This window comes from Palaemon carinicauda, chromosome 28, assembly GCF_036898095.1.
Source record: "Palaemon carinicauda isolate YSFRI2023 chromosome 28, ASM3689809v2, whole genome shotgun sequence".
Taxonomy (NCBI): domain Eukaryota; kingdom Metazoa; phylum Arthropoda; class Malacostraca; order Decapoda; family Palaemonidae; genus Palaemon; species Palaemon carinicauda.
The window spans coordinates 41,624,773-41,648,554 of NC_090752.1; the positions used below are offsets into that span (position 1 = coordinate 41,624,773).

The 23,782-nt window shown below is 38.2% G+C and overlaps 2 protein-coding genes across 4 annotated transcripts in view; one reads left to right on the top strand and one right to left on the bottom strand.

The window, feature by feature from the left end:
* Positions 1 to 23,782, top strand: part of LOC137621523 (endothelin-converting enzyme homolog) — a 127,009-nt gene that overhangs the window by 25,437 nt on the left and 77,790 nt on the right. The window contains exons 3-4 of one of the 3 annotated variants that reach the window (XM_068351880.1): positions 10,192 to 11,023; positions 11,177 to 11,268. In XM_068351880.1, coding sequence (XP_068207981.1) covers positions 10,192 to 11,023; positions 11,177 to 11,268 — 924 coding nt within the window. The remainder of the gene's footprint in view (positions 1 to 10,191; positions 11,024 to 11,176; positions 11,269 to 23,782) is intronic. The other 2 variants (XM_068351881.1, XM_068351882.1) reach the window with 2 other exon arrangements.
* GPHR (golgi pH regulator) overlaps positions 1 to 23,782 on the bottom strand; it is a 401,532-nt gene that overhangs the window by 18,788 nt on the left and 358,962 nt on the right. The gene's annotated exons all lie outside the window — the stretch shown is intronic.

Sequence of the window (23,782 nt, forward strand, 5' to 3'; positions counted from 1 at the left end):
TTTATTCATCCTAATATGATCTTTGGAAATATTCTATTTATTACGAAGAATTACCTTATTGGACGGTAATTTTTTCAGGTCTTTCGTGTTTCCCTTTTTGTGAATTAGTAAAATAAGGTTTTTCCATGCTGTATCGTATAGCTCATTCTTGTAGACATTTGGTGTAAAGTTCAGCCAGTTCTACTACTATGAATTCTCCTCCATCTATTATTGCAATCAATTATTAGGCCATCTTCTGCTGATTTTCTTCTTTTCATGCCTTTTAATGCTTTCTTTGCTTCTCCTACTGTTATGTCTGGTACCGGCTCAGGTGTTTCATTATTTCCATTGGTGAAGTTATTTCTTATATCACTATTGTATAGCATTGTATAGAAATCCTCCAATTTTTATCACTCCATCTCTATCGGAGATATTTCCATTTTCATCCTTTAAAGCAAACATCTGTTGGCGCCCCGTTCCAAGTCTTCTTTTTTATCAATTTGATGCTCTTCCTTTCTTTAATGTTTCCTCAATATTGGTCTGATTGTGTTTACGACGAATATCTTGGGTTTTTAGTTTAATTGTTGTTTTGGATAGTTCTGTTAATTCTATTTCATCTCTCTTGGATTTTACCCTCATTTCCAATCTTTTCTTTATTAGGTTTTGGTGTTCTTTGATAATTTTCCTTGATCTTGTGTTGATTACAGTAGAAATTTTGTTAAATTACTGTTCTTTTCTTCTTTACTTGCTTCCATTTCATCATGTAGCTGAGAATACCTATTTTGTATTGCTAAACTAAATTTATCAGATTTTTGTCTTATTACAGGAGTGTTTATTTTCCTTCTTAAAATCTAAACAAATTTTGCTTCCCACCATTCTATGATTGCTTGACTTTACTTGATTACACTTACATCTTTAACTAAATTGGCTTTTCACTGAGAATGAAATCTATTTCACTTTCCTTTCTCCATTAGGGCTTCTCCATGTCCATTTTCTATGTTCCTTTTTATAAAAGTACGTATTCATGATTTTAAGATTGGTTTCTTTCAGGAAATTCTACAAGAATGTCTCTTCTCTCATTTCTTGTGCCTGCTCCAAATTTACCTACTGCTGATTCTCCTCTCTTCTTTTGTCACACTTTTGCATTGAAATCACCCAGAACAAATATAAATTGAGTTTTATGGATTTTCAAAGATATCTCCAGATCTTCATAAAAAGTTTCTATTTCTTCTTCTGTATGGGATGTTGTTGGTGCATACGTTGAAATGATCTTTAGTTTATATTTCTTATCTAGTTTGATAATTAATCCCGCAATTCTATCACAAGTACTATAACGTTCTTCTATTACCTGCAAGATTTTTATTATTATGAAAACTTAAATTATTTTCTTTGTTCCTTTTATGTCCTTTGAATCAAAATATATGGCCCTCTTTTAATTCTATATAAGATTACTCAGTTCTTCTAATTTAACTCAATCCTATTATATTCCAAGTTATTTCTTTCAGCTCTTGTAGTAACACAGCAAGATCTTCTTCCCTAGACCAGGTCATAACGTTGTATGTTGCAAGGCTCAGTTTCCAAAGGTGGCCTGTTCTAGTCCAGGGATTTTTAGCATCCCCTGTTGTGGAGTGTAGCTGTCCACCACCTTGTTCCACTTGAATGTTATGCAACAACTAACTTTTGATATCAAATTATCTTTGCCTCTGTATCAATGACCTAAAGGGGTATCCCTTTTATGATCAATATTTTTTATTGGGCAAGGATTTAAACCTTTGCATAATAGAAATTAATATAACAGTCGACTGTTATAATCATCTAACTATAAGGAGAAATAAATCTTCATTTAGTTACCATGCTAGGCGGTATATTGCCGTGCTATACGGTATATTTACTGCGCGAGGCGGTATATCTTAGCAATCCATGTTTGCCAACGGTTATACTCGTTCAAGTGGATGAGCAACTTGGTGGAGTAATGAGAGCTTTTGGGGGCGGAGGAAATGACCCCTTAAATCTCAATGAATTCACCGGCCGCAGGGTGAGGGATTTAGTTTAAGGGTATGGAGAAACTGACTCTTCTGCTTTTACTCCTGATACCTGGCAGTTGATCTTACTAGAATTAGTATGGACCAGCAGGGGTCACTTGCCTTAGTTAGATAGGCACTACGCGTCACAAAGACCTGGCTATCCTTTGATGTATCTAGCTAATGAATCCTCTATGGCTTTAGTCAGTCATGGAAAGATAAAATGACAGAATGGCCCACAGTCCCGAGCGTAGCAGGGTGCTACGAACCTCCTGGTTTATAAATACTAAAGAAAAAAATGAAAATTGGTAATTGGAATGTTAGAAACATGAATCAGATTAGGGAGTAAGAGCAAGTGGAGAGTGAATTTATGGAATATACTTTGAATATCTTGGCCCTTAGTGAAACACGTTGCAAGGGGATTTGTTAAGGAAACTTTAGACCAAGGCCATGTATTTATCTACTCAGACAGATCAGATGGAGTTGGAAGAGAAGGGGTAGGAGTAATGATGATACCAAGAGCAGAAAAGGCATTAACTAAGTGGAGAGCTTTAAATAGTAAATTGTTATTAGCAAAGTTCAAATCAAAGTAGTGCAATATGAGTATTATAGTTTGCTATGCCCCAACAAATGATTCCCCTGAAGAAAGGAAAGACAAATACTATGAAGAATTTGCAGAGGGTAATAGATGAGATCCCTGAGAGATATGAAAATTATGATTGGCGACTTCAGTGCTAAAGTTGGAAGAAATAATCAAAGTATAGAGAATGTGCTGGGTGTCGAGGGTCTTGGCGAAGTTGCAAATGAAAATGGAGCACATTTCATAAGTTTCTGTTCAGCAAACAATCTTGTCATTAGAGGTACTCTTTTGCAACACAAGAACATCTACAAGTATACATGGACTTCACCATGTGGCATTTACAAAAATCAGATAGATCACATTGCCATTAATAAAGAGAGAAGAGGGATTTGATACAACTAAGTTTTTAGAAGAAGAGCACAGAGAAACATTTGCAATTGAATGTAGGAATCAATTTGAAGCCTTAGAGACTATAAGAAACGATAAACAGACAATTAAAGAAGAATTTTGTGATATTAAGAAAATATATCAGGCAGTTAGTAGTGAAGTTTTGGGACACGCAATAACAAGAAGAAAGCCATAGATATCAAATGATACTTGGGATACTATAAAAAGGAGACAAAGACAGAAATTGATTGTTGAAAGTTTTCGAGGACGTAATGAAAATTACAAGGTAGAGCATGCTAAGTATTCCAGTATTGACAGTGAGGTCAAAAGAATAGCCAGGAATGACTGGAGAGAATATTTAGATAGTAAAGTGATGAGGCTGACAAAGCTACGAATTCAGAAATTGATTACGGGGTAAGAATTGCTCGTAGAATTATTAATGAAATCTCGACTGGGGCAAAGAAGAAGCATATGCCCATCAAAAAGAGAGATGGCTCTGTTATAGCAACAGAAGATGAAGAAAGACAATGTTAGATGGAACACTTTAGTGAGGTTATGAATAGGAGGTATGTAGGGAATAATTTGATTGATATACCTGAAGATGATGAAGACCTTGATGTGCCCATGAATGAATTCAGTGTGTTTGAAGTCGAAGCTATCCTAATAAAACTCAAGAGGTGGAAAGCCCCGGGATATGATGGAATAACTGCCAAGATGATACTGGCTGAAAATGAAGTTACTCCCAGACTACTTACAAGATTATTTTGTAGAATGTGGCATGAAGAGGCATGATATGAAAATATATATGCCTATTCTTAAGAGACTGGAGAGAAAGATTGATGAAAAGATGAGAGATGAACAAGCAGGATTTAGAAAAGGTAGAATCTGCACTGACCCAATTTTCATTTTCAGACATGTTGTACAACAAGGCACAGAATATAGAAATCCCCTTTTGATGGTATTTGTGGACTATGAAAAAGACTTTGATATTGTGCATCGACCAATTTTGTGGAGATTCCTCTTAAATATGTAAATGTGATTTTAAGTCTGTTCATGATCATAGCAAGTGCATAGTTAATGTTAATGGAGTCTTATCAAATGAATTCCTAGTGAACAACGGAGTACTCCAAGGGAATGTGTTGTCATCTATGTTGTTCATCCTCCTCATGGATTTTGTATTGCGTACAACAGTCACAGATGGGGGAGAAGGATTGGACTGATTTGGTGATAGGAATTTAGCAGACCTAGAGTACACTGATGATGCTGTTCTTGTTAGCAGAACACCACAGGATTTGTAATGCTTGCTTACCAGAATGCATGAAATATCAAATATAGTTGGGCCCGAGATGAATAGAAGAAAGACAGAGATGATGAGAACGTAGTATGCAATGAAAGATGAAATATCATTGGAAGGAGAAAGGATTCATGAGGTGGAAACATTTAAGTATTTAGGAACTACGATTTCCAATACAGGGTCTTTAGAATTAGAGTTTAGTGAAAATTTAAAAAGAGCAAATCAGACATTGGCTAGGTTAAGTAAAATTTGGAAATTAATCGCGTAAAATTACCTAAAAAATCAGACTATATATCAGTTTAGTGAGAGCGGTGTTACTCTATGGACATGAGTTATGGTATGACAATGAAATAATCACTAATAGATTTAGTGGACTTAAGAACAATGCCCTCAGAAGGATATTGGGAGTTAAATGGTAGGACAGGATTAGAGATGAAACTACAAGAGATTACTCGAGTACCATATGTGGATGAGATCATGATGAGGGGTAGATGGAGATGGTTTGGGCATGCTCTTCGCACTCCCCAAGAGAGATTAGTTCACTAAATGTTTAACTGGGCTCCAAAGGCACTACAAGAATTGGAAGACTCAGGCCTACATGGCTTAGGACTATAAAGCGCGAAGTAGATGATGAATGGAGAAGCATTGAATTAAAAGCTCAAGATAGAGACGACTGGCGAAATCTAACCGAGACCCTTTGCGTCAATAGGCATAGGAGGAGATCATGATGATGATAATGACGATGAAATACATACATACATACATACATACATACATACATATATATATATATATATATATATATATATATATATATATATATATATATATATATATATATACATATATACATATAAACATATAGAGTCCACGCACAACACTGAGAAGCTACTAGAGGCCACCACGAAGTGTTTAATCTCTTCCGATTGACGCAAGTAATGTTTGAAAAACACTTGAAGATTTCCATCCTATGTGAGCCTATAAGTCTTTGAGTACTGGAAAAGGTTTAAGGAAGAGGCAACTTTCCTAGGTTCATGACCCGATGGCATACTATCGCGGTCACCCCTTCTGATAAAATAGGTGAGTCTGGACCTTAGCTATATCAAAGAAAGTTTAGATCCTTTTGTTTCCCCTTAAAAGAGTTGTCCACTTTTAAAGGCCCCACTCTTTAACAGGGAGGCCTTAGGATATTCCACAGGGTACAGATGAGGGTCTTCTTTTCGTGGAACGATCTTCCAGGGCCCCCAACGTTTCATGGGAAGTTAATTTTTAGCCAGAAATGCAGAATCTGGGTAAAGATTTAACTCCCCCGATTCCAAGAATTCAATGTGGCCATCATCCCTAGAAAGTGCCACAATTTCACTGATTCTAGCACCATAAGCCATAGCAAGCAAAAAAGATTGACTTCTAAATAAGATCTCTCAAAGAGGAAGTGTCGTTATCTATGGATGCGGCTAAGTGCAAGACTTTATCCAATGACTATGAGATGGCCTTGGAAGCATTTGATTTCAATTTGGCACAAGCCTTTGGGATGTTATTGAACAGCTCGCTATTTAGTTCTATAACAAAAGCATAGATGATAAGTCTAGTTATGCAGATTTACAAGAGGCAATAGTTGTAGAGGTTAAAATCTTATTCATGTAATGAGATAAAGAATAAACATAGTAATGGAAAAGGGCTGATGTACTTTAACAAAATCTACCCATTTTTTCCAGAAAAACAAGTATTGCTGTTTCATAGTAGCGGACATGTATTCTTCAATAAAATAAATTCTCTCCTTCGCAACTCTGAACTTTCTTTTAGCTGCTAAGGCGAGAAAATCATGAGATGAAGGTTTTTCGTTATCCATGAGAGAGCGAATACAGTCTCCTGTTGAACATACCAGAACTGGGATCGGTAGAGGGATCTTCTCTTGGGCCAATTCAGGGCTGCTAATGCTGCTGTCCACTTGAAAGTCTGCAATTTGTTTATTTTATTTAAAGGTTGAACAGTGAAAAGAGGTAAATGTGAGACCACTGGTTCCAATCCAGTAACATCGCATCCGTTTCCGTCAATTCCGAATATATGTTGAAGCTCGTAGCAAAGAGATATATTTGCAGTTCTGGGACTTGCTCTAGGATGAAGCAGAATGATTTTACGTCTACAGACCATTTTGTTTCCAGAGGCTTGGATCTTTATAGAGTGTCCACTGTCACATTGCGAACCCCTTCTAAGTGAACTTCTAAGAGATACCAAGTTTTCCACTTTGCCAAAGTGAGAATGGATAAAATTACATGGTTGATCTGATGACACTTGAACCCTGTCTGTTGATGCAGTGGACTATCGTCTTGCTGGCAAGAACTAATTTGTTCTGATTTTTTCTTGGGGGGGGGGTTCAGTCTCTTCACAGTTAGAAACACTGCCATAGCTTCCAGAATGTTGATATGGAACTTCTGAAATGTGGTTGACCACTGACCCTGTATCATCTTGGAAGGGGAACGTCTCCCCAACCTTGTTCTGAAGTGTCCATGTGAATTGTCACGGAAGGAGGAGGATACTGTAGAGGGACACGAGTCAACAAGGTCTTGGCAGTTGACCACAGCTTGAGCGGTTTGCGTAGTAAAGCCAGGGTTTTGTGGCGAAGATCTCTCCGAGCATTTGATGCCTTTCTTCTCCAGACTCTGTTGGCATCCTTGAGTCTTGCTTTTAGGATTGGGTCTGTCACAGCACCGAACTGCAGTGATCATCTTTCCTGTTGACGTCTGGTGATTAATTTCGATCAAAGTAAGCACCTGACCGAGTTTGCGATTTCCTTTCTCTTGCCTTGCGGTAGAGAAAGGATGTGTGACTTTAGATTCCAGTGAAGCCCTATCCACTGGAATTCTTGAGCTGGGGATAGCCTGGACTTTTCGAGGTTGATTTGAAAGCCCAGAGACAGTAAGAATTTCATGACTTCTTGAGCTGTTTGAAGACATTCAGACTTTGTTGCAGCCCAGATTAGCTAGTTGTCTAGGTATACCATCAAGTGAAGGCCTTCGTTCATTAGTTGTTAGACAATGGCCCCGACTAGCTTTGTGAAAATCCTTGGAGCTATACTGAGCCTGAAGGGCATAGCTCTGAATATGTAGGCCTTTCTTGCCAGTCTGAAACCAAGGTAGGGGGAGAAGTGCCAACCTATCAGAAGATGCCAATAGGCGTCGGTAAGATCTATGGAAACAGTGTAGGCCCTGGAACTTGTCATTCAGAATGAATGTTTAGTGAGGACAATTCTACAATAGTTCGAAGAGTGTTCTCGAATCTTTCTTTGGCACACAGAATAGCCTCCATTAAAAGTGCATGGATTTTGTATAACGGATGAATCCCTTCCGGAGAAGATCCTGTACATAATCCTCCAAGAATGGGGTTGTGGGTTGGAAGAACATCTTGAACTGGGGTGCTTTCTGTCTCCATTTCCAGCCTAGGCCCTACATGATGAAATGGAAGCAAGAAAAGAAGCAATGAGCAGTAATTCAATAAAATTTCTATATGAATTAGCACAAGAGATGAAAAGTTCCTAAATAAGATAAAGGAAAATTATCATTAAAAACAAAAAACCTAATAAAGAAAAGATTGGAATTGATGATAAAATCCAAAATCAATGATGAAATAGAATAAGCAGAACTATCCATTACAGCAAACAAACTAAAAAAAAAACCCAAAATATCCGTAAAAACAATCAGACCAAAATTGAGGAAACACTAAGGAAAGGATGAAGCATCAAATTGATGAAAAGACATGAAGATGGAAATATAATCCACAATAGAGTGATAAAAATGGATGAGGATTTCTATACAATAGTGATGTAAGAAATAACTTCACCAATGGAAATAATAAAATACCTGAGCCGGCACCAAATGTAACAGTAGGAGAAGTAAAGAAACCATTAAAAAGCATGAAAAGAGGCAAAGCAGAAGAAGGAATAACAATAGATTTAATAATAGATGGAGGAAATTTCATAGTAGTAAAACTGGCTGAACTTTACACAAAATTTCTGTAAGAATGCTCTATGCCTACAGCTTGGAAAATCTTTATCATTATACTAATTCACAAAAGGTGAGACACAAAACACCTGAAAAATTACCGCCCAATAAGTTTACTCTCCGCAACATATAAAACATTTACATAGATCATATTAAGCCAAACAGAAAGACAACCCCACTTTAATTAACCAAGAGAGCAGGATGGCTTTAGAAGTGGGTGTTCAACCAGTGACCATATCCATGTAATTAACCAGCTAATGGAAAAATCATCAGAGTACGATAAACCACTGAATGTGGTATTTATAGACTATGAGAAAGGTTTTGATTATGACAAAACTTCAGCAATAATGAAAGCCATTCAAAGACAAGGAACTGATGAATCTTATGTTGAAACACTTGAAGATATCTATACAGGAAGTACAGCAATCCTTAAATTACATATAGTGAGAAAATTCTGATTGAGAAAGGAGTTGAGTTAGACAGGGAGACCCATATCTCTCCTAAATTATTCACAGCATGCCTAGAAGAAGTTTTCAAGAATTTAATTTGGGAAAATGTAGGATTTAATATTAATGGGGAATACCTTAACAACTTAAGATTTGCAAATGACATACTTGTGTTTAGTGAATCATCAGAAGAATTGCAAAAGGTGATAAAAGATTTGAACAGAGAATAGCAAAAATGCAGGACTGAGAATAAACATGAGTAAAACTAAGATAATGTCCAATGAAAATCCAAAGAGACAACAAATAAGGGTTACGGACGAACCTCTAGAGATTGTTAATGAACATACTGTACGTACTTAGGAAAGACAGTGAGTGTTTCCCCAGGCAATGAAACCAAAATTAAAAGAAGGATAAGCATGGGATGGAGAGCTTTTGGCAAACTAAATGGAATTATGAAACGTAAAATGCCACTGTCTCTGAAAAAGAATTTAGTCAGATGGTCCTACCATTTTAACTTATGCATCAGAAACTTGGAGCAGTATATATGTATATATATATGTGTATATATATATATATATATATATATATATATATATATATATATATATATATATATATATATATATATATACATATATATATATATATATATATATATATATATGTATATATATACAGTATATAATATTCATTATGTATATAAAAGCAGAATGCCACGACATTCTATCCCCTTTTTATATATTTCAAAGATATTTTCCAAAGGACTAATTCTAAATATATATATATATATATATATATATATATATATATATATATATATATATATATATATATATATATATTAAGATGGTACATAACTTGAATAAATAGCAGGTTTTACTGAGATCAGCTTAGCTCCAAAAGCTTAGAATTGCTACAACTTACAGATCTATCTCGAGATAAATGCTTAATATTTTTACAATCGATGGCTTATATTTGAATTTGAATCAAAAATTCGTTATATAAAACACTATGATATGTCTTTCTGACAAGTTTTAAAATAAAACCAATTTCTCATTACCAAGCTAATTAATAATATGATTTTCGTTACTATGTTAAACACAAACCGGTTTTGTTTAGAGCATATCCTACACTTTCTTTGCTGTTAAGTTCTCTTTTTAAGAACTTTACCTTTGTTACCATTATAGAATTAATTACACAAATTAAAATTTTCGAGAACTACTGTATGTATGATAATTTCTATCGTTTAGGAAGTTGTGAAACAACACTCTTTCTCATATGAACTGCTTTTTTCCTGCTTTCTTTCTGACTGGATATGGAATTACCTGCAGTAAGTTACCAAACTTTTATCAAATACTAACTTTGTATTCTAGGTAGTGTGAAATAATCTTAGTAAAAAATACTTTTTAGTTTAAGGACGTTAAATTTACAAATTCCGTGGAAGTAACCTGTTGCAAATAATAACATTGTCCCTCATATTTTGCAGCGTTCAAAACAGTCATGGTATTTGGGCGACTCCACACTTCTGCAAACTAATAGCACAGAAACTCCAACAGTTCAACAAAATACTAGCACAGCAACTCCATCAACAGTTCAGCAGACTACTAGCACAGCAACTCCATCAACAACAGTTCAGCAGACTACTAGCACAGAAACTCCATCAACAGCTCAGCAAACTACTAGCACAGCAACTCCATCAACAGTTCAGCAGGCTACTAGCACAGCAACTCCATCAACAGTTCAGCAGACTACTAGCACAGAAACTCCATCAACAGCTCAGCAAACCACTAGCACAGCAACTCCATCAACAACAGTGAAAACCACATCATTAACAACGATGAAACCAACATCTCCACAAACACAGACCACATCATCGTCCACAGTAACAATTTCATCTTCAACTTCTTCAATCTCATCAACTCAAAATTCAACATTATTGGACACTGATGCCACTATATTCTCCACTGACATCTCAAACTCAAGTGTCTTTATAGACTCAGACGAAAATGTTACAACACCAGTGTCTGACATGACTGACACAACAAATATTTTAGTAACTTTAGAAAATGATACATCCACAACTGACTTGACCAATATGACAAGTGAATTTGAAAGGGATGGTAAAACAACTGAAATGACAACTATAGAATATGAAACAGCTACAACTAAGAATGCAACTAGTTCTGTAATAGAGACCGTGAATACAACAGAACTGTCTACTACAATGACTGATAAGACATCAACTGAAATAGAAGTATATACTACAGAAACTACCAAAGCAACAACCGTATCTACTACCGATACTTATTCTTCAGTAGGTGAGTTTACACTATATCTTTGGCTCTTCGTTAACATTTATTCTCTCCATGACTGATGGGTGTAAAAATCTTGAAAATACAAAGCTCATTGTTAAATCATTCAAATGAGTTCCAGTAAATATCAACATAAAATGTACTTTTTCTGCATTCCAACATTTGGAGGTGTGTGTGATACAGAAGTATGCAGAGAAGTGTCAAGGAGGATGTTGGACATGATGGACCCAAAAGATATTGACCCTTGTGATGTAAGTGATAAGAATTTAGATATTTTTGTTTTATTTATTTTGAGTTAAAAAACACTATTATCAAATGTTATATAATCTTTTCGAATAAGAAAATTTCCCCCCAAATTACAAAATCATTGTACAGTAATTTTTGGGCTCGAGCCAGGTCGTCCTGATGGAAGTTCCTCAATGGCTGCTTTCTACTTGGGATATTTCTGTGAGTAATATACCAGTGAATTTTACCTGTAGAGGTATCACTGAGTTTTAACCTCGAGAGCGAATAAACCGAGAGATATCGTGTATACACCAGTGACTTGTTTAAAACAGGCTACAGCTATCCTTCCCCGAGTAGAGTTAACCTTGTCTTGAAGGATATGGGATAGGATTGGATACATGGGCGAGAGGGCCGTTACTACTTCCGATCCTAGTGTGCTACAACTAACACGTTTTCTGTAGAACCATTTCCTTTCTGCGGACGCTCTCTTGACAGTAGCTTGGAGTTTTTTCTGCTTGTTCTCATAGATTTTTGAGTGATTTAGCGATCATGAATGCTTAAGCTTCTTCCTCATCAGCTAAGTTGTGTACCCTATTTTTGTGTGTTGGAGAATTTCGCGACTCCACCCTGTTTTTTTGTTCTCGATGTGCATGCTTTTTATTGCCTGTGGCCGGCATGCGGTCGGTGCCGGTGCATCATGTATCCAAATCGCTCAGAAATGCTTAGATATTTAGTGATATTAATGTAGGAATGTGTTTTATATAAATCTCTTACAAGCGTGGTATGATTATGGGGTATCCACCCTTTTTTAATGGTGTTGCATGTGCGTTTTTATCAGTCTTAACTTAGACTAACTTTACCCTGGCCGGCAGCCATGACTGGTGAATTTATACTTGTGCACCATCCCCTTCTTTCACCTAACCTTACTGGTTTAGTGAGACTGCCCATCCTCCCATGCTGTTGATTCGTCATAGCGGGGAGTTGCAGTCCTGAAGGTCCCTCTGGGAGTTGGATAGTGTTTTACAGTTGTCCTAGGGTGACTGTCTTCACTTTCCACTTGGCCTTTATGCTTGGCAAGGCGGCACAGGTCTTGGGATTGTGTTCCCTGTATCTACTTCTTGTTTACCTATTGGAACTTAATGCCCCCTGTTCTTATGCTGACAGGTACACCTCCTCGTACCGCTTTGCTTCATTTTTAGTATTTTGTAGGCTACGGCTGGCTATGAGCACTTCTCCTCTGTGCCCTATCACTGCAGACCCCTTAGAACACTATTTTTGTTCTAATTTGGCAGTTAGGCCTTCCTGTCCTGCAGCCTTACCAATTTCTGAGTCTCCCTTCACCACCCTTTTCCCTCCCCCTTCTGCCTGCTAGTGTGTCTACTTGCTGTGGAACTTTGTTACCAACCCTGTCTAATTCCACGGCGAATGAGGTTGCCACTTTTGGACAGGATAGCTTGTAGGCTATCTATCCTGGCCCTAGGGGGATGAGATTTTTCCCTCCCAGGATTAATTCTCTCTGCTGCCTTAGAGACCACTCTTGGGTGGTTTCTCTGCCCCTTCCCTTTCCTGGTTAGGCCATAACCTGACTGAACTGGAAACTACAGTTCCTCTTGTCTAGTCATCTTATCCTAGAGTTTTTCCCTCACCCACTAGGCGAGCTAGGCTTGCCTGCACAGTTTTTTTCTATGGCCTAACCCTATCAAGGTGAAGAGTTGGTACCCCTTGGGGTTCTCCTCTGCCACCTTAGCTGTTGCCTGTTCTGTCACTGTAGCTTCTGTTCCAAAGCTATGTTCCTCTTGCTGCAGAGTCTTGATTCCTTTACCTTGTTACTCTGTCTTGGCAGAAGTGTCGCCTTCTGTCCCTGCTTCCGGTCTTGTCAGCTTGAGTTCTTCTAGCATTGGATGTGTGTTGGCTATGGGACATTCCGTCTGCTGTCTTAGCAGCAGCCTTGGACTGGTCATCTGCTCCTTCTTCTCCTCTTCCATATCTGAGGAACATTCTCCTCTGAAGTTGGTCAATTGCATCACGCCTAGTTGTCAGGATATTCTTCGAATTTCCAATTCTTGGAGTCCTGGCCGTCCTGTACAGCTCTCATTATCTTACAAGCTAGAAACCACCTTTTTTTATGAGTTAATGATAATGGCCAGGTCTTGGCAGGTCTCCTTCTTTGCTGCCTTTCATTCCTGTACCTCTCTCCCTGATTGCTAACCCTTTCCTATAGGATTGTCCCCTCTCTTGTTGTCGACTTGAAAATGCCTCTGCAGAGTTGTCACCATGCCTGGGTGTTGAAAGGCTGCTAGAAATAGCTGTCACCTTAGACCCAGCTACAGCTGCTTCGGGGGATATTGCTGGCTTAGGCAGACGGATAAGTAAATTTGCCATCTTAAGTTGTCTAATAGACCGACTTTGGAGGTACTGGTGTTCCTTTAATGTGACCCTTTCCTCCATTTTCCTACCATACTGTCATTGATAGTTTTTCATATATCTCCAATGATTTCTGAGATGCTTGGCATGGGTCTCCATTGTTTTGTAGAATTAGCCATATTACAGTGGTAGGTATATTTATGCTAGGATTATTTCTAAGCATATTTTCTGTATAATTTTCATATGTGCTTATTCTAAGAATAAAAATTTTTTAATGACTTTTACTCATGAAAAATTTTCCCTTCTTTACAGGTGGCTGATGAAATGGAGTGTTCAGCAGTCACCTGTACCAGGTGAGCAAAGTTGCCCTGCCGCCACAAGAATTGCCGGCAACATGCGGACTGTGTGGTTCAAAAGGGTCTCTTGCAATCTTGGAACCTGCTAACTGTCATGTTTGAGAGGACTTACTACACACTGGCTTCTGAGGCCACCGACGTCTCCCTGGATGTACAAGCGCGGAGTCGGAAGACAATTCATCACTGGGTTAGCGGCTTCCATAAGAGCTCTCAACATGGTGCTCCTTATCTTCCTTCTACGGAACTAAAGAACCTCCTCTTTCCCAAGGCCGAGGTGAGCACTGTTTTTGGTCACCAGTTACCGACGGTTTAACTCCCGCTGGTATTAGTAGATCATGCGGATGATGAAGTTCGGGACACTCTGCAAGTAATGACCCTAGACGCTGACAACATGTCGATAGCTTCTTCTGTGACTTCAGAAAGAGAGAGAGGATCCTGCTGACCACGGAAACCTCTGAGGAGTCATTGGATGTACATCAGGTGAGTACAATTCCTAGTACTTCTTAAGCTAGTTCACCCTTCCCTACAGCTCAGGCCCCAACTTCTACTTCGACCCCTGTTCCTGTGCCAGATATACCTTTGTTTCCAGGTCAAATGGAATTTATGGCATCCATGAAAACTTTCATGGAAAACCTAAACGCCAAACATGAACGTGCTCAAGCGTCCCTAGTGGCAAAAAGAGAAGCTTTACAAAAGGTACCTACTTCTAAGGCTCCCCCAGCTACCTGAATGCACAGTTGAGAACCCTTGGCGTTAAGCTGAGCGTATGGCCTTAAGTGAAGGGTACCTCCAAATTGGAAAAGGGTTTGGATTCTAAGCCAGTCTCTGATCTCTGACTTGGAATTCTTCCCCTCGATTGTTAGTTATCCTTAATGCTATTTAAGGCTTAACTTGGAAGCGTCCATTAGGGATGATATGATCCCTAAGGGAACCACCATCCTGGTCCACAGCAAGGATTAGTCTCTTTTGGTTAAGGAGCTAAAGACAGCCCTCACCAATACACAACTTTCTGCTTTTGGCAGGAAGCAGGCCACCTTTGTAGCTCTCAAGGATACTGTCCTTCCCTTTGCCTACTCATCACCAGCCTAACTCAACGCCGGACTAAATCATCGCCGGTCCAACTCATCGTCAGACCAAATACACACATTTTTTTTTCAAAAAAGGTAAATATTTTCAAACAATCGGAAATCGTTATATATTCTAGAAAACATTTGCTTTCCAGAACACTCACACCCCTATATTTTGAAATCGCTATACTGTATATTTTGGATAACCTTTGCTTTCCAGAACACTCCCACCCCTATATTCTTATATTCTGGATCTAAGAACGATCGTAAATATTAACCTTTGGAAGCAGCACTTTCAGTTTTACATTCTTCCAATATACCCATTACAATGGAGCCAGTTTTAAGTCAGAGGAGCGAAGACAAATTTTGGTATAATGGATTTTTGTTCATTTTTTATAAAACCAGGGAAACCGACAGCGATCTGATGTTTTGGAGGTGTGAACAGCTTGGCAGATGCAAAGCAAGAATACAAACAAGTTTTGGAAACCTTGTAAAAATCTTGAATACTCACACCCATTACTCTTCATCTATAAAAGTGGAAGTGGAAAGGACTACTACAAAAATTAAAACGCCAGCTAAAGAGACGATGGAAAACCCAAGTGCAGTGATTAATGAAGCTCTGATTAATGTTCCCCAAACGGTACAAGGATCTTTGCCATGTTCGTCTGCTTTAAGGAAAACTACTCAACGGAAACGGAATCAAATTAGTGCTTCTCAGCCAAACCCAGTTGACCTTCATCAGTTAGAAATCCTGGATGAATATTCGACCTATGAATCAGAAGCATCTAGGAGGGAAGATTACTTATTAAAAGACAGTGGTCCCAGTGCAGATAGAATCTTATTATTTGGTAGATGAAGTTGGGTGCAACATTTGGTATCATCGGATGTTTGGTATGTTGATGGCACCTTTAAGATTGCCCCCATGATATTTTCTCAGGTGTATATTGTAATGGCTAAAAAATGCGGAGGTGTCATTCCAGTACTTTATGCTCTTTTACCCAACAAGCAGAAAGTTACATATTCAAAACTATTTGAAATGATAAAAGAATGTGAACCAACTGTAAACCAAAGTCAATTGTATGTGATTTGAAATTGCAGCATTTCTTACAATCAAGGAAATTTTTCCAGATGTTCAAGTAAGAGGGTGCTTCTTTCACCCGAGTCAAAATATGCAAAGCACATTGCTGCTTTAGGTCTAAGTTCCCGCTATAATAACGACGCCCAATTTTCATTGCAAGTAAAGATGATACTGGCACTTGCCTTTGTACCTAATGAACATATACATTCTTACATTGATGCCTTAGAACACGAATTATCCATAGACCATAGGGCAAATCTTGAATTGGCTCAAAGATAATTATATAGGTAAGTTGAACAGGCAAGGAAATAGCAGACGTGCACCACTCTTCACGATGGAAAAGTGGAATCTATATGCTCGAACACTGAATGGTCAAGACAAAACTAACAACCACTCTGAAGCAGCAAACAGACGAATACAGCTTGTATTAAGATTGATTGATTGATAGATTGATTTAAGGTTTTCTGGCATCCTGACATCTAAGGTCATTGACGCCGATATCATTTATTTTATACAAAAATTAAAAGAATATTCAATTCAAACCATAAAAGTTAAATGTCATTATAGAAGTTAAATATTTTTCGAAATATCTGCTTCTGAAATAAACCAGAAAATGCCGATCGCATAGTAGGACACATCATGTCCAAGAATCTTGGCAAGGATGAACGTGCCGTCCTCACCTCGAACCTCAAACAGATATCTATTTCTTAAGTTATTATAATTGGGGCATTCGGTCAACAAATGCCTCACTATTAAAGGTACCAAACAGTCCTCGCAATACGGTTGGTGTTGGCCCTTCAGCAGAAACTTGTGTCAAACGAGTGTGACCAATACAGAGACGACAAAGTCGTCGTCTCCCATTTTCGGGGCATCATGTTATACCTCCAAGGTGATATGACATTTGTTACTTCCCTCATTTTATTGCTATCTAGACTATCCCAGTGCTGTTACAAATAAATTTCTTGATGTAAGGTTAGATATCATAACAGGGAATGGGATACCTTCTTAGTAGCAACTTGGATGCCGCATTCTTCGCCAGTAAATCTGCCTTCTCATTCTCAGACACACCTACATGTGCTGGAACCCAACAAAATCGAACTGTTATAACTCTGCGTCCAATAATAAAAAGCCATTCTAAAATCTGTAAAACTAGAGGGTTACTAGAATTAAAAACTTCTAAAGCTTGAAGAAGACTCCTTGCATCACTAAAAATTGTAAAATTACCCTCCTATTTCAAAGCTATTTTCTCAATAGCGGTTAGTATGCCATACAGTTCGGCAGTAAATATGGAAGCTGTTGGAGGAAGTGCACATCTACAATTAAAATCATTACTATGTACTCCAAATCCAACGCCAGCATCAGATTTGGAGCCATCAGTATATATAAAAGTCGATCCCCTATGTTCTTCAACATGTTCCATAAAAAGATACCTGGATTATAAGTTAGTCATATTCTTTTTAACCCCAATAAAGTATTTACAAAAAGATATGTCAGGTAATTTCCATGGAGGCGTTGATGATATCTTGAATGGAAGCACCTTAATTCTAATTATATCAAGACTGGTGAATAATTGTTTCACCCGAAAGCCATAAGGTTGAGGAGATTTTGGGGGCAACACAGAGTATGTTGAGTGCCTTACAAGGCTTGCAGTCTGAAAGGCCAAAGAATTAGAGAGTCTTTGCAATCTAAACCAATACTGAATAACAGAAGACATTTGGTAAAGGTCTAAAGGCAACTCCCCAGCATCAACAAAGAGACTTGTCATATGTGCGGTTCTAAACGCTCCTGTGGACAATCGAATACCAGCATGATGTATAGAATCTAATATTTTTAACCGGCTTGGGGTGGCTCAGGAATATATTTCACATACATAACTAATTTTGGAAAAATTCAAGGCCTTGTATAATTCTAAAATAGTATTGCGGTCTGCTCCCATGATGTATGGGACAATACTTTTAAAAGATTCAGAGCCTCAAGACATTTAGCTTTTAACACTTTTAAATGAGAAACCCATGTAAGCCTACGATCAAATAACCTAAAAATTTAGCTTCACTTGCACATGGGATCCGTTGACCTTTGATGTATATATCCGGGCCTGGATGTACTCCCCGGATACGACAGAAATGGACAATTGTAGTTTTACTTGTCGAAAACTTAAATCCATTCATATCGGCCCACTGGATAACTTTGTCAATTGAGAGTTGTATTTTTTTCTCTCAACCATTGCAATTCTAGCTCCAGCAAATGATATAGAGAGATCATCCACACATAATGTTGCGAGAACATCCCAGGGAATTGCTATTGCAAAAAGGGTTACACTCAGCACACTACTCTGAGGAAATCCTTCTTCCTGGCATTTACTCTCTGATAGAGTTTCCCCAACTCTCACTTAAAAAACTCCATGTGAAAAAAATGACTGAATAAATAGTGGTTGCTCTCCTCTTAATCCAAACTCATGAATTCTTTAAAGAATACCATATCTCCATGTGGTATCATATGCCTTTTCAAGGTCAAAAAAGACTATCACATGGTGCTGTTTGGAAGCAAAGGCTTCACAAATAGACTCAAGTCGTATCAACACATCAGTCGAGTGCATTTTTCTGAATCCCCATTGAATGGGTGATTAAATACCCTTCTTTTCATATCAGTCTTACATTGACCATCTTCTCCATAATTTTACATAAACAAGATGTCAATGCAATTGGCCTATAATTTGCTGCTAAAAACTTGTCCTAACCAGGTTTTAAAAAGGCTAAAATAATGACTAGTTCCCAAACACCTGGGTAACTATGATCATGCCATATTCTTTTAATAATGCTTAAAATAAATAACTTTGTATTAAAAGGTACGTGTCTAATCATTGCATATGGAATTCCATCGGGTCCAGGGGCTGCATCGTTACACGTAGCAAGTGCAGAATCAAATTCTCTTTCAGTAAAAGGAGAATTGTATGACTCTTCCTTTCTTGTTGCAAAATTTAAAACCTTCTTTTCTTCAATGCTCCTATACTGGTGACCATGAGCTGCTTCACACTTGCATGATACATTTGAAAAATGATCAGCAAGGTATTGCTAACTCCAGTCATATACTGATCATTTACCCTTAACACAGGTGGTGGGTTTGGGGTGAATTTGCCTGCTATCTTTTTCACTTTCCTCCACACAGATGATGTTGGTGTTCTACTGTTAATGGAGGAAACAAATGACACCCAAAACTGGCGCTAGCTTCTTTCATGGCACGACAGAACTGTGGTCTACATTTCTTGTATATGACTAAATTCTCCTCAGTATGGCGCCTACGCAATCGAGTTAAAGACTTTCTTGTGGCTCTGTGCAGGGCAGTTAGTTCTGATGACCACCAGGGGACTGGTCGTCGTTTGAATATCTCTGTTGTTTTGGGAATGGAATCGACTCCTGCTGTGTCAAGAGTTCCATTAAGTAAGTCCATGGCATCATCAACACTTTTAAACTGTTCTGCATTTCCTTCAATTTCACTTAAATCCCGAAATCTATCCCAGTCCGCCTTATGAAGATTCCCTCATGGCGATCTCTGTAAAAGTGGACCATTAAAATCGAGAAAGCAGTTAGAGCTTGCAACTGATAGGTCAATGCAGGACAAGGTACCTGTCTGAACATGAAAATTTGTGGGCTCTCCTGTATTAAGGAGTCCTACATCTTCATTATACAAAATTGATGACATAATATTACCCCATGCATTTGTCAAAACATTACCCCATAAAGGATGTCTACTATTAAGATCTCCTAGCAAAAGAAAAGGTTGTGGGAGTTGTTTAATCCCCTCTACTATGTTATCATATGTGATGTTATCATTTGGAGGCAAGTAAAGAGAACACTGCCTGCAGAGGGGTACAGATAGACAAAGATATTTGGGGAACATCTCGACGGACGTACATAAGACTTCCCCCATGGCTCCCAGCTCGTTGATCATATGGTGTCCTATAGCTAACATACTCTCGAGGACAAGGAGTGTTAGCATCGAGCTTGCTCTCCTATAGACATACAGTTATAGGGGAGTGGTCACGTATGAGGAGCTTAAGTTCTTCATATTTTGCTCTTAAACCATGGCAATTCCATTGCAGAATGGAGGAAAAAACTACGGTTTATTTTTTGGAAGACACCTTGGATGAAGTCTTCCCATTGGCAGTATTTGATCTAGCAATATTTCCCGGTGGTATCTCTAGAGAGGATCATGATATATTGGGTTTTCTGTTCGTCTTTTTCTTTGCGTCCTTTTGATCTAATTGTTGAGGAGAATGGTGGACCTCAACTTGAATTTCTGATTTATTCAATTTACCTCTCAGTTGATCAGAAACATCAGCAGACAAGACATCATATTTATTTGAAGTCGTGACTTTAATGTTTCTTATGGTAGGAGGCGAGAGAGGTGGAGGTCTCTCTCTTTTCCAATTAAAAGGTGGTGAGCTGTATGGTTTTTGCACCTTCCCCACTACAGGTTAACCAGGTAAATTTGTTTGAAATGGAACCTCCATCAGATCAGGCAAGGACACGGTCTGAGAGAGGTTTTTACTATTATGTAGAATGGGAGTAGATGGCTTTTGAATACCTTTCAGATCTTCATGTATGTTTTGATTTTTCTACAGTTTCTAGATATAAATTTTCAATGGGACTTTCAACCTCTTTAACTACTTTCATATGTTTCTTTATCTTAGAAGTGAGAATATAATTTTCGTCCGTGTTCTTTGGCAAGGTTTTCTTCAGAACCATTGAAAAAGGTTGCCCTGGTCTTGTCTGTTTTTCAAGAGCTCTTTTACGAGCCTCTCTATAAGTAACCCTTTCCATGGTTCAAATGTCCTGAAATTCTTTTTAAAAAATGACCTTAACACAGCTTTTAGATGTAGGTGGGTGTGCTTTCCCACAATGCATGCAATTTGGATTTTCTATGCATACTCCATGACTATTTTTTCCACAGTTGGCACAAACAGCTCAAACACAGTTTAGTTTTTCCTGGCATTTCTGGTTTAAATGGTCATACATTTGGCAATGATAACCACTTTAATAACATTTGGTAATCTGCATTGATCAAATGGTATAATCAAAGTAGCAAGAGGAATACGTTGTTCTCCAACTCTCTCTCATTCTGACTACTTTTACAACTCCTTGACTCCTCAGTTCATCCTCAATTTCTTTTTCCTCTATGTCCAGCAATTCTGGAGCATATATCAAACCTCTACTCTGCTTGAAAGTGGGGTGCGAAACGATTTTGACACTATGACCATCCAATGTTGTGAGTGTTTTCAATCTTTCGCCTTGTATTGGGGATAGTGTCTCTATCAAGAGACTTCCATTTCCCTGGGGAAGAATTTTTAGCTGCCCTCCACATATAGCAACTATGTTCCTGTTAGCTTTAAAAACATTTACACGTGCATGTCTTCTATTTTCAAATTCCAAAATAAAAAAATTCTCATAATTCTCCACTTCATAGTGACCAGGTAATACTTCTACTTTTCTATATTTTTCTGTACAGTCATCATTTCTCATTCCCTCTTCTCCTCTATTGTTTTCTTATCATTCTTCACATGACGTAAGGTTCTAATCTTACGATATTAGAACCGGAGTTGGAGCTGTATGTACCAAGGTCCATGTTTGTATTTTCCAGATCGTCAACAGAGTGGTTGGTTTTTTTTTGAAAGAGCAAGCTGGGTTATCCACCTCTTATCAGAGGATGTCAGTCCTCCTATCACATGTGGCCCAACACGAGAAGAGGCTTCAGCGGGGGACCAGTCCTCTATTAGAGAGGGGCTGCCTCCCTTAAGGTGGGCGTACAGTGGGGGTGGTTAGCCCCTCCCACCAGCGACTCCAATGCCTGGCGTCACCCATTACCCGTAAATATGGGTGACTTACAACCGGATCACTCGAGCCCGACTCTTAACAGAGTTGATCTGCACCCAATGGGGTCTGCCAGAGGGTGATGGCGTCTAAATTGGCACAGGTTGAGATGGAATGCCATCCATCCCACACTGTGCCAAATCCAAAGAAGCAGGCAAAGTATAATTAAAAAAGCCAAAGTCGTCAACAATATCGAGCCCAAAAGGAAGAGATGGGAGAAAAAAAGAAATAACCAAAAGAAAGAGAGAAAGTGCTGACTGATTTAGTTGGATCAACAGTTGGGCACCGAGGTCCAGTGGGAAAGTAGTTCCCACTGTTCATTAGAGCCCAGCTGCTAATCCCTAAGGCCTCCATCCTTATCAAGGCTTCAGCATTTGGGGGGCTTGAATTAGGAATGGAATATCGAACCTTATGGAAGTTCATTAACGCACTCAAAAAAGTTAAAAAAGGTAGAGACTGTTATTTGGAATCGCTTATAGCAGGCAGTGCACCTCCAGCAAAACTAAACAAGTACAGGGATACTGATACCCACATTTTTAGAATTGTCCAAAATTTTAATGAAAGGACTCCCATTGAATATTTGCGAGGTATTTCTCACAACAAAAAATAAATAATTCCGTTTTTTCCTTTCATATTCATGTACTTGTCTTTAATCATATAAGAATAAAAAAAAAAACATTTTTTAGCATTCTTAGCATTTTGATTCTAAATAAACTTGTTTTTCATATATACTAATGATAGGATTAAAATTAATTTTTAATATTCTGAAAGTGTCCAATTTTTATTTTGAAAATAGTTTTTTAATATCTAGTGAGTCTCATTTAATCACCATCCTTGAGGCGATGAATTGGTTAGTGATGAGTTAGGCCAGCGATAATTTAAGCTGGCGATGAGTTGGGCCCAACCCCTAGAATTCCGGAATGCCTATTAAGGGAAGAATTGGAAGCTAAAAAGAGACTATCTGCTTCTTTATCCTTCCAATCTTAATCTCCAGATGATATTTGGGAACTATTCCAAATCTGATCTCTTCCCGGTCTAGGCAAAGACTCACCTGGCCATGTTCCATAGAGATCTCCATGCTTTTTTACTAGCCAGATGAGCATGTAGAGAACATGTCCTAGCCACAGCAACGATCAGGCATGACCCTAGAATGCTGATCGACTCCAACATCTGGGAGAAAGCCCTCTTCCCCAAGTAATTGATTAAGGAAATCATGGCCAAAGAGGCTCAGGAAAATAAGAGCCTTATAGAAAAGTTGGAAATGTCCTCTAAAAGGAAATTTACCCCTGGATTGATTGATTGATTAATTGATTTGAGGTTGTGTGGCATCCTGACATCTAAGGTCATTGATGTCGATATTGTTTATTATAAATAAAAAAATAAATAAATAAAAGAATATTCAATTGAAACCATAAAAGCAAATGTGTCATTTTAAAAGTTAAATATCTTTCATAAGACCTGCTTCTGAAATAAAGCTAAAAATAAAACACTAACATGGTGCGACACATCATGTCCAAGAATCTTAGTAAGGATGAACCTGTCATCCTCACCTCGAGCCTCTAAAAGATATCTATTTCATTCAGTACTGTATGTGGGGAATTCGGTCAACAAATGCCTCACTGTCACTGGTACCAAACAGTCGTCGCAATATAGTTGATGTTGGCCGGCCAGCAAAAACTCGTGTGTCAGCCGAGTGTGACCAATGCGGAGACAACAAAGAGTAGTCTCCCACTTTCAGGGCATGCCATTATACCTCCAAGGAGATATAACATTACTTATCTCTCATCTTATTTTCAAATAAACCATCC